General features: G+C 38.5%; 1 protein-coding gene across 2 annotated transcripts; it reads left to right on the forward strand.

The window, feature by feature from the left end:
* Positions 1-653: 653 nt before the first annotated feature.
* On the forward strand, positions 654-9,055 carry CCNL2 (cyclin L2). Of its 2 annotated transcripts, none has more exons than XM_010295884.1 (10): positions 654-722; positions 1,003-1,112; positions 1,386-1,506; positions 2,763-2,827; positions 5,662-5,761; positions 5,847-5,951; positions 6,096-6,241; positions 7,001-7,132; positions 7,216-7,308; positions 8,591-9,055. In XM_010295884.1, the coding sequence occupies exons 1-10, from the start codon at positions 654-656 to the stop codon at positions 8,943-8,945; spliced, it is 1,296 nt and encodes a 431-aa protein (XP_010294186.1). In that variant the 3' UTR covers positions 8,946-9,055. The 2 variants fall into 2 exon arrangements, with proteins under 2 accessions (XP_010294186.1, XP_010294185.1); XM_010295883.1 differs by having other exon boundaries at positions 6,096-6,237; positions 7,015-7,132.
* The last annotated feature ends 1,378 nt before the right edge of the window (positions 9,056-10,433 follow it).

Genomic DNA, 10,433 nt, shown 5'->3' on the forward strand with positions numbered 1-10,433 from the left:
CGGCCGTCCCCGCCCGGCTGGGAGCAGGAAGCGGGTGATGTAACCGCCTTCCCGCGCCGCCCCCACCGCCTCTCCGGGCCGGCCCGGGCAGGGCGGCGGCTCCCGCAGTGCTTTTTTGAAGGTCGGGCTTGCGGAAAGAAGGATTTCTTGGACTCTTTTGAATTGAGTGAGCTCGGAAAGGTTTTGTTTCCTGGCGAGCTCCAATCGCAAACAGTCGTCTTGCTCTCTGAGTGTAAAACTTTCCAGGCATCTTCTAACTACCGAGTCTCAGCTGCTCAAATTGTGTTAGGAGTACAGGCAAATCATAATATGATTGGATTCCCCTCCTCCTTTCACACCGAAAAAGTGAAGTTTTTCTGTCGTATTGTCGTAACTTCCAGTTTCATTGTGTTTCAGTGTCTGGGTTGTTTATTATTATGAAAGAAGTTTGCGATTTAATGTTTGCGTTTTACTTGCATTGTTTGTGATGTCGATAACATTTTGGGCAACTTTATTACTGAGGTAGAGGCGCTGGTTTTCTTTAGATACTTAAATATAGCATAGCTAGTCTTCTGAGTCTTAAATCTGTTGAAATCATTCTAGGTAATTTCTTTTTGGAACTGGTAGGGGTTTTTTGTTAATACCTGTTGTGGTTACTTCCTTTTTAGGTGGCTATGGCTACAGGACAGGTGCTATTTCAACGTTTTTTTTATACCAAGTCTTTTGTGAAGCATTCCATGGAGGTAAGAAAATATTAAAATATGTATATTGCTACAAATGTTATTTAATCTTCGATCTGTTTTGGCAAGTTGTTGATTTAAATGTGATCGGAGTGTTGGTAACTAGCCTGTAGACTTATTGTTCAACATGATTTTACGAAGCTACATAGTACTGATTTTGCCAAATTTGTAGTATTTCCTTGCTTTACCCCCATTTTCTCTTGTTATCCCTCCTTAAGCTGTTGGAGGCGATCAGTTCCTGTTTTGAACAAAACATCAGTATCTTGCAATACTTATATTTCAGCATGTGTCAATGGCCTGTGTTCATCTGGCATCCAAAATTGAAGAAGCACCAAGACGCATAAGGGATGTAATTAACGTGTTCCATCGCCTTAGACATCTACGGGAAAAAAAGTAAGCTTAGACTTTGAAATAATCTGAAGCATTTATATTATATTTTAATTATTAAACTTCATGGGCCGATGATGGTATCATTCCCTGTTTCATAAATCAGGGACCATCTTGAAGAGATCTCATGAAGAAGAAAAGTGAGTTGACCCATTTTATTAAGTAAATATTTTTGGTGTTATAAATAGCGATGTCTTTTACGCAAACACAGTTTAAGTTGCATATGCGTACTCTTTGAGGTTAAGATTATCTTCTTCAGAATTTGAAATTGTCTTGCAGAAAACCTGTGCCTCTAATACTGGATCAAGAATATGTGAACTTGAAGAATCAAATTATTAAGGCAGAAAGAAGAGTGTTAAAGGAGTTGGGATTTTGTGTTCATGTAAAGCACCCTCATAAGGTTTGTACTGTATAAGTTAACTTCATAATCAGTGTTTCACGTGCTGTAAATGCTTTGAGTAGACTGCTTAACTGCATGGAAGCTGTATGGTTTGTACATGATAACGCTACTTAATATAGTAAAGCTAGCTTCTTATGATTCCGATGTCTTCTTTCTCATTTAAGAGATTCTTACTTGTTGGTCTTGTATCACTGCTGAGTGACGACTGGAGGTGGGTGCAGATGCTAAGTATCCCTTGAAGTCAAATTATATAAGTAGGTAGATTTGGTGTTAGAAGACATCATCTAAACTATTCTTAAGCAGAAAGGAGTTTAGAGACATAGGATTGTTATATCCTATTAAGAGGAAAACTGGGTGTGTCATGAGCACTCCTTATGGAAACATGCTGAGGTTATTAAACCCTTATGAGCTAGTTAGCAGTGTTTCTTATGTTCTAAAAAGTACACTCGGGTGTGAAGGGCTTGACTAGAAATGAGACAGTTCTCAATAATTAAATATTGTGTGTTAGACTAGGATGATACTTTGAGGATGTAACCACTGCGAATGTTTAAGTTGGTGCTTTAGTATTCATTAGCATTATGCCTTAAGTAGCTAAGCGTGGTAAAAGAATCTCCTACTTCTGTGCCAGCAGAACTTGGGATCTTCTTCCTACAAAACTACTGCTGTCTTAAGGTCTCTTCAAGCCTACTTGACTTTCAGAATTCACTCATGTTATCACTACCCCAGAGGGCAATTGTACTTGTTTGTTAATTGGTGTAAATTTTTGCTATTAGAGTAGTCTTTATCTGCATCTTATTTGCCTTTCAAACCTAAGAAAAAAAAAACTAGAGCTGAATAAACTGGTGACACACAACATGTTAGATTTGTTCTCTGCAAATACTGTTATACTTCTGTTACTACTTATTGCAGCTAGCAATATTTTCTCCCAAGTTACAGCTAAAAAGGAACCGTGAATTGTATAGAACATGCCTAGCTTGAAAACAGTTGAAGACAAGACATCTAGATGAATAGCATGATGACTGAGCTCAGAAGACGGAGAGCTAGGAAGGTCAGATCTGGTTGAGCGTCAACTCATGCAAACTTTTGCATTGGAGAGCAGAAGCTGTGTGGATAAACACTGAGGATGTTGCAAACACTCTAATGTGGAGTGTTTTAGAGCTTGAGAGAGAATAACAGATGCCTCATGGATGTCCCTCTGAAATAAATAGGTGGCTCTCAAGATTCTTGTTAATAACTCAATAACCCATATCTTCCAGATAATCGTTATGTACCTTCAGGTATTAGAATGTGAACGTAATCAACACCTGGTCCAGACTTCATGGTAAGTTGATTTTCTTTGTTATAAGAGACCAGCAGGGGCAGTAGCAGAAATATGTCACTTGAGGCACTCTGGGCAGCATTGCTCAGAAATGATTGGGGGCCACACCAGACAGCTCCAGTGTTTCTTGGCGTGCCCCAAACTACTACCCAAATGTTGATCAGCCTCTTAAGTTAGAGGCACTGTTTTAATGGTAAGGTAGCTTTCCACCCTGACTTCTCACTTCCCTCCTCTTTGCTTTCACTTTTCAGCTGAAAGGAAAATGTTCAGTGGGTTACAGTGTTTCCTTGTTTTTTTTGTTCTTCAGAGAAAACTGTGTGTAGTTAAAGTCTGTTACCAGTGCTGGGAAACGGCTTTTCCCAGGGCTTGAACTCGATTACAGGTGTATCAAAAACTCAGCACAGATAAATTTATTTATATGGATAATGCAAGATGTCAGCTTCTAAGACTGGATAAACTCAATGTTTTCATGTTTGCCAAGCAATGTCCTGCCTTGTCACTTTTGTTACAGTAAAGATTTGCTTGGGTCTGGGAAGCTTATGGAAAATTTCGGGTCTTAACAAATAGATAATGCTTTTAAACAATAGTGGTTTTTCACAATACTGTGGTTTAAAAACCTTTAGTGAATCCAAAGATCATATTTCTGCTGACTGAACTGTCTGGTACTGTGACCTGTGTGAAGAGAACCAGTTTTGACTTTTCTTTTCTGTACTCTTTTAATCAAAGGGTAGCCTCTGAGGGTAAGTGACTAAGACTTCTCCTCTGCTGCCCAAGCGCTATGGTGCAGGGATAGCTGCCGTCTTCAGTCAAACCAAAGCAGGCTCTACAAAGAGAAGGCTGACTCTAGACAGGTGGTATATACATGATAGTATAGTAACTGGCCAACTGCTTCTTGTGCTTATACTTTTTGACTTTTATTTTTATTGTGCATTTTGACTGTTGTATATTTTATAACCTGATTGTTGACGTTCTGAAATATTTTTAATGTTGTGTTTCTATAACTTTAAAATTATGTATCCTTAAATGATAAAGCAAATTAAGGTGGGATTTAAGTCTTAAGGGATGAATTAACACGACAAAAACTGAAATCTGGTTTCCATTGGTAAACTAGTTAAAAAGCATTTGAGTAGATGTATAAAGCTTGGAGTCAGATATTATACTGAGGACTTGGAGAAACTTCCCACTACCAGATTTCCCAGTATCATTGCATGACGTACTTAAATGTGAGTTACAGACTATTCATTGCCAGTTTTCTACTTGTTATGGAAGGAGGGGTAGGTGAGGAGGAGGGATGAAATTACCGTGATTGAGGAATGGTTCAGGTGTTAAAATAATGTATTTGTGTACTGATGCTTGTTGCTTCCATTACCTGAAAACTGGTGGATATCCAGTATCTTTGTTTTTTTTAAATGTATGTTTTTACAACGTTGCCTTTTTCTTAAAACATTGTGACAAGGATTCATTCCCTCATGTGTCTGATTCTGAGCCCACAGGGAAAATATGCAGAGGCCAAACTTGGAAGCAGGCATGTTTTTCAATTTGGCAAATTAGAAAAAGGCTGTATGACTTCCAGATGTTTGAAGTACCACTTTTCTTTATCGCTTCTTTTGCCAAAAGGTTTGTGCTCTCTTTATAGTGGGATGAGAAAAATAGGTTATGAAGTTCCTTTTTCCCAGAAAGATGAGCTGATGTTTAGCATTGCTTCTCTGGGATAGCAGCTGCTTTTCATATATACAGGAATGTAAGACAACTGGGGCAGGTGGGAGTTTGATACTCTTGGGATTCAAGTTCCTTTTGTCTTTCCTGTGTAAACTGGTTACAAGTGTTTGGACTGTGGGTCTCTGGTTTGGATGTCTTGGGGGTTTGTGACTCTTTGTATACCCATATGTAGCCATATACATGGCTACCCACATGGTTAATTACTACTTTCAGAAAGCATATTATTTTGAAGAGTTTCTGCTGTGTCTCATTTTAGCTTTTCCCCATCTGATACATTGCTTGACATATATGCTCAAAAATCTAGATTTTTTAAGCACGTCAGCTGACAGATTCAGAGCAAGTTACTTTGTGTATTTAAGATTTAGAAGAATAATGCTTAAGTGTACTGACTGGAATATATGCAATATTTTACAGTTTTCTCATTCTGTGAATATTCATTTTAAGCAACCTTACTGAAATGGGACAATTTGGAAACCGTATTTCGTGTGCCAAAGTGGACATCTGCCTGAATACTGAGTATTCTCCTGAATTGATGTTTCCAAACACCCTGATTTCTTCTGTGGCTGCTTTTTGCATCAAAAAGAATCCTGTTCTGGATGGAAAATAATGCTCCTGAAGGAAAAGGGACCCCTTAAATCTCCAGTGAAAGTTGACGCATGCTGAAGTGAACTGCATTTTCATGGGAGAACTACTACGGGAGCTGCAGCTTTCAGCAAACCATCAGGGTTCAGCCCTATTGCAGAGAAACATGTGAACCTAAAAGTCTATAACTGAGTACTTCAGATTATATTGTATGTTGTCTTGATGAAAATAACTTGTCTATTGCATGAGAGCAGGCCAGTAGAGATCCACAAGGAAAAGTGAAGTTAAAATTGGTTCTCTTATCACAACTGAATTTTCAGCAGCCAGCCAGTCAGTCAGATTTAATTTCTGTCACATATCCCTCCCCTTGAGGGATTTTTTCTTTTTTATTTTTTTAGTAAAATCATTCGGAGTATAATGTTGAAGTCTAGTAACTGAATGCAGAAAGAAATAGTCCTTGTAGAAGTAAAAACAAAACAAAACCTACCCAACAACTTTGCAGTGCCATGCAATTTTGCTGATATCCTGTCTTTCAGGAATTACATGAATGATAGCCTGAGAACAGATGTCTTTGTAAGATTCCAGCCAGAAAGCATTGCCTGTGCGTGTATTTACCTTGCAGCTAGGACGCTGGAGGTGAGCACACAGTTCCATTAATTTCAGGTTTGTTAGGTCTTTTAATAGAAGCAGAAAACTGAGCATGTCTTCCCCTCCCTTTCAGATTCCACTTCCTAATCGTCCACACTGGTTTTTACTCTTCGGAGCAACAGAGGAAGAAATTCAAGAAATCTGCTTAAAAATTTTGCAACTGTATACTCGGAAAAAGGTTTGCTGATTTATTTATTAATTTGTTTGTTTCATACTGTGAGCCTTCATTAAAAGGTGCTGCTTAGAACATGAACTGGAAAACCATATCCCATTTGAAACTAGCCGCAAGCCTTTTAATAAGCGGTGCTCCTGTTGTTCACAGGTTGATTTATCTGATCTGGAAAGCAAAGTAGAAAAGAAGAAATTAGCTATTGAAGAGGCAAAAGCACAAGCTAAAGGTCTAGTACCTGAGGGAGCCCCAAGTTTGGATAACACATCAGGATTTTCCCCTATCCCAAAAAATGGCAAGTAGTGGATAACTTGTTTTTAATAAGTCTTTCTCATCTTAAATGTATATTTACCCTTTTGGGATGCATATACATTGTGGTTTGTTTTTTTTAAGCTGGCTTCTAGCAACTATTCAAATGTCAGAGTTTGAATAACATTGTAACTTTGTAAGGCTAAAATCAAATTAGTCTAAAATTAAGGCTAGTTTAAACTTATATAGTACAGGGGCTTGCTTTTATGTGGTTTTGCAATAAACTCGAACAAATGCTTGCAACTGGTATGTTATGCTAAAGCAATATTAAGGCATAGGTATGATTAGCAACTCTGGCAGGAGTAGTATTTTCGGGTAATAGGTGGGGAATATTTTCCTACATACTTGGTCTAAAGCTTCCAGTCTTGTGCGTGTCTTGCCTAGAAGATAACATTTACCATCTTCCTCCTTGGTTTGCCCTTAAAAAGGTACTGAATAATTAACAAGAAAAGGAAGTTGCTGTTCTGCCTTCTTGAAGTGGCTTTGAAAGCAATATGCTACTATTGCAGTTAGCTCTCTGGTGTTACTTCAGTATTTTCGCAGGAATGTTTCAGATTAACTTCTGCCTTCTGTGAACTTCTTCATATCTACTTCTTGTGGGTGGTTGTATATGTGTGCATATATATATGCAAACTACATGTATACAGTACTGATTCTTACAAAGATGATGAAACAGGATGTCCAGGACAAAGGGAGGCTTCAGTTCTTCTTTCAGTCACTATCCATACTTTCAAAATAAGTTAACAAAGGCTTATTTTTCTAGAGTCTCCAAAAGAGGTTAAAGGAAATAAACCTTCACCGCTACCTGTTCAGGCAATGAAAAATGCTAAAAGGAAAACAGAGGGAGCAAAAAGAATGAGTTCAAATAGCCCAGTAAACGGGTAAGGCTTTCATAGTGAAGAAGCTTATTTTTTCCCATTACTACTTTTAAGCAAAATAACTTACTGTTTATTGTTCCTTGCAGTGTTCAGAAAGGAAGAGAAAGCAGAAGTCGAAGTGGAAGTAGAGATCAAAGTTATTCAAGATCTCCATCCAGATCTGCATCGCCTAAGCACAGGTATGTACTATTGTAAAAGAAGGACGTGCTTTGAGGAGCTCCCAGACTAAAATATCACAAAGCGAGCTTTGGTAGCTTTTCAACAAGAGAGGCTGTGCAATAACATAGCCACATGTGCTGCTAGTTAAAGCTCCAGAAATGTTATGGCTAAGAGTTGTATTCTCTTGGCTCACAGGTCAAGGGAGTGGCAGTGTCTGACCTTGTCATATCTGTGCCAATAGATGAAGAGTATAGGCATATTGGGACATTTATGAATACCAGCCTGTTTATTGGTGGCATATGGCCCGTCAAGCAGCAGGGCTTGTTTGTTATTTTGGCACTTTTATATTTAAAGCTGTATGTTTGTGGCTACAACTTCTACGTTTTTGCTGAACTGTTAAAGCATTTTCTGCAGTAGATGAACTCAACTCCAGCCTTAGTCTTATTGGCAGTTGCTTCTGTAAAACCTTAATTTATGAAATACAAAATGATTCTGTTTTGTATGTAGCTGAGAGTAGTATTCATGAGAGTATTCATGCCCCTCAGTCAATGCAAGTTTGACTACTTATTCAACAGTCTGTATCCCATTGGGTTTGGGTGTGTACTGATAAAAGTATGGCTTTGTATTAATGTGTGTGTAGAAAAGGTGAAAGCTAACATCTGCTTGATTAAAATTCTTCAGTGTTGAATTGAAAATTGCATTTTAGTAATTATCTGAATTTAATGAAACATCTTTAAAATCTGCTTTCTGTACTGCCTTCAACTTTGAAGTTCAGCATATAACTATGGTACCCACAGGGGGGAAATCAAAGAGACAGAAAGGAACATTAACTCCAGGCTTGGGCATTTTGGTGACAGTATTACTATAACTGAAGCAGGAAAAGTAGTTTTACCTTTTGTCTTATTGCTGGCAGCACTTTGAATCTGGCAGTTACCCTTAGCTATTTGTGCATGTTTTCTAAGTAGTGAAGGAAAAAAATCTAAAACTGAGACATGACTACTATACTCCAAAAGGATTTGAGTTTCTAAAAATCAGTATTTCTGCTGTAACCAGATGTGATCAAGTCTGGGACACAAGATTAGTTTTCATGGGATACTGAACAACAGAATACAGAATCAAGTGCCTGGTCTCAAACTGTGCTTGCACACCTTGGCTGTATAAGTGACAAGTATTTGTCTGTATGGTACTTGAAATAGGTATGTATTGTGACTACATTTAGACGCTAATAGTAATGTAGAGTAATTCTATTTAATATTAAGAAAATCACGTGCTTTCTGTCCTGTTCTTTCTATTTTTCCATAGGAAAAGTGAAAGTTACTCCACTTCAAGTGGTTCCAAATCCCACAGCCGTTCTAGGAGCCGCAGCGACTCTCCTCCAAGACAGTTCAACCACAGTTCTAGCTACAAAGGTTCCAAAGTGAGAAGTTACAAGAAATCAAAAGACTACAAATACTCAACACACAAACCACGGAAATCACGCAGCAGGAGTTCATCGCGTTCCAGGAGCCGATCCCGTGAGCGCTCTGACCATTCGGGGAAGTACAAGAAGAAGAGTCACTACTATAGAAATCACAGGCATGAGCGTTCACGCTCCTATGAGCGAGCAAGTCATCGCTATGACCGAGACCATCCTGGCCACAGTAGGCATAGGCGATGAATAAAGCAAAAAGTTCTTTCCTCTTGAATTTAAGCAGTGGAGCTCTTCCCTATTTGGTCTTTGCAGTATAGGGTTAACCTGGCTTGTAAACCACCTAGCTTGAGTAATGTCCATTCTGCTGACAATTCTATATTTACTATCATGAATCCAAACAAAATATATTAACAGGACAGATGGTGTGAAAGACTTAATCTGATAAATGTCTTGGTGACTGTTCTGCTGGAGCATCACCTAATAACACTGCAGAACATGTCTCTGGATGCTCCTATGCCTGCTCTTTAGTAATTTGCATACCATAGTGCAGTGGAGTGTTATTTGGGACTTCCAGTTCTGCAAACAGGACCTCTGTTGCGCAGTAGTTGCAATACTGTGCTGAACAGTCCTTCCCTGTGGAACTAGAAGGCTCAAGACAGTTCATAGAAACCATTGAAGTGGCTTGGTGCTAACAGCGCTGTCTTTTCATACTGACTCAATTATGTTGTACAAATGTAAGGTGACTTTTTTAGAACTGTTGCCTATATTAGGTTATATATGTGTATATATATTTTGCAGTGTTACAGTACAGTATGGTAATATGGCCTTACTAGCCTTTACACTTTATCCACAATGTAAATAAGCATTTGTTTAATACAGGTGGAAGATACATACAGAAAATTCAAAACTTGAATTCTATCAAAAGACTTGTGTAGAAAATTCTGATAAATGTGAAAGTATTTAGCTCTGTGTATCGAGAGTAGTATATTTTTATCTGTGCAATGCTGTGTGCAGGCCACCAGCTCATAAGGCATTTCCTATATATTCATTTTAAGTGGTTTGAAATTCTTGACTCAGGATCTTTGACACTCTGAAGAATTAGTAGTTTGTCAATCTGCATGCTTGTTGAAGAACAGAGCATTTAAAAGAAAAAATAGCAAAAACCCCACAGCCCAGTAGTATCAGTTCTAGTGGTATATCTGAGCTGTTACTCTCATGCTCCCTAATTTCATTAAAGTATTTGATTTTCTATGAAATTTACTTGATAGTAGTTTCTTATGAGCTCTACCACTGTGCCTACTCACAAGGAAAGAAATTTGATGCTGAATGAAGAGGTTGTTATAGCTGTAGTAGATTTAAGACTAGCCTCAGTTGTTACACCCTGAATATAGGTATAGTAGATGTCATGCTGGGCTCGTCCTGGAGGAGTAGACTGGTGTTCTGGGTGAAAGAGGGTGCTGTTATTTCAGGCTTTCAAGCTCTGTGAGTAATCTGACTAGAACCACTGCCTGATAGTTAAACTTCCTCTGTCCACTCCAGAGAAAACAAGATGCATGAAGTTCTCTGTGGCCAATCCTGTAGGTGCCTCAGTGTGACAGTGACTCTTCTAACACTTCTTTTAAATCCAAAGCAATCTCTTGGCAATGTTTTAGTTTTTGATATGGAGGCAAAGCAGCTGAAAGGATTTGCGGTCAGCCTTCCTTTAGCCAACCTCTAGTCTACCAATTTCCTGAG

This window comes from Phaethon lepturus, unplaced genomic scaffold (genome assembly GCF_000687285.1).
Source record: "Phaethon lepturus isolate BGI_N335 unplaced genomic scaffold, ASM68728v1 scaffold20531, whole genome shotgun sequence".
In the NCBI taxonomy this organism is placed as follows: Eukaryota; Metazoa; Chordata; class Aves; order Phaethontiformes; family Phaethontidae; genus Phaethon; species Phaethon lepturus.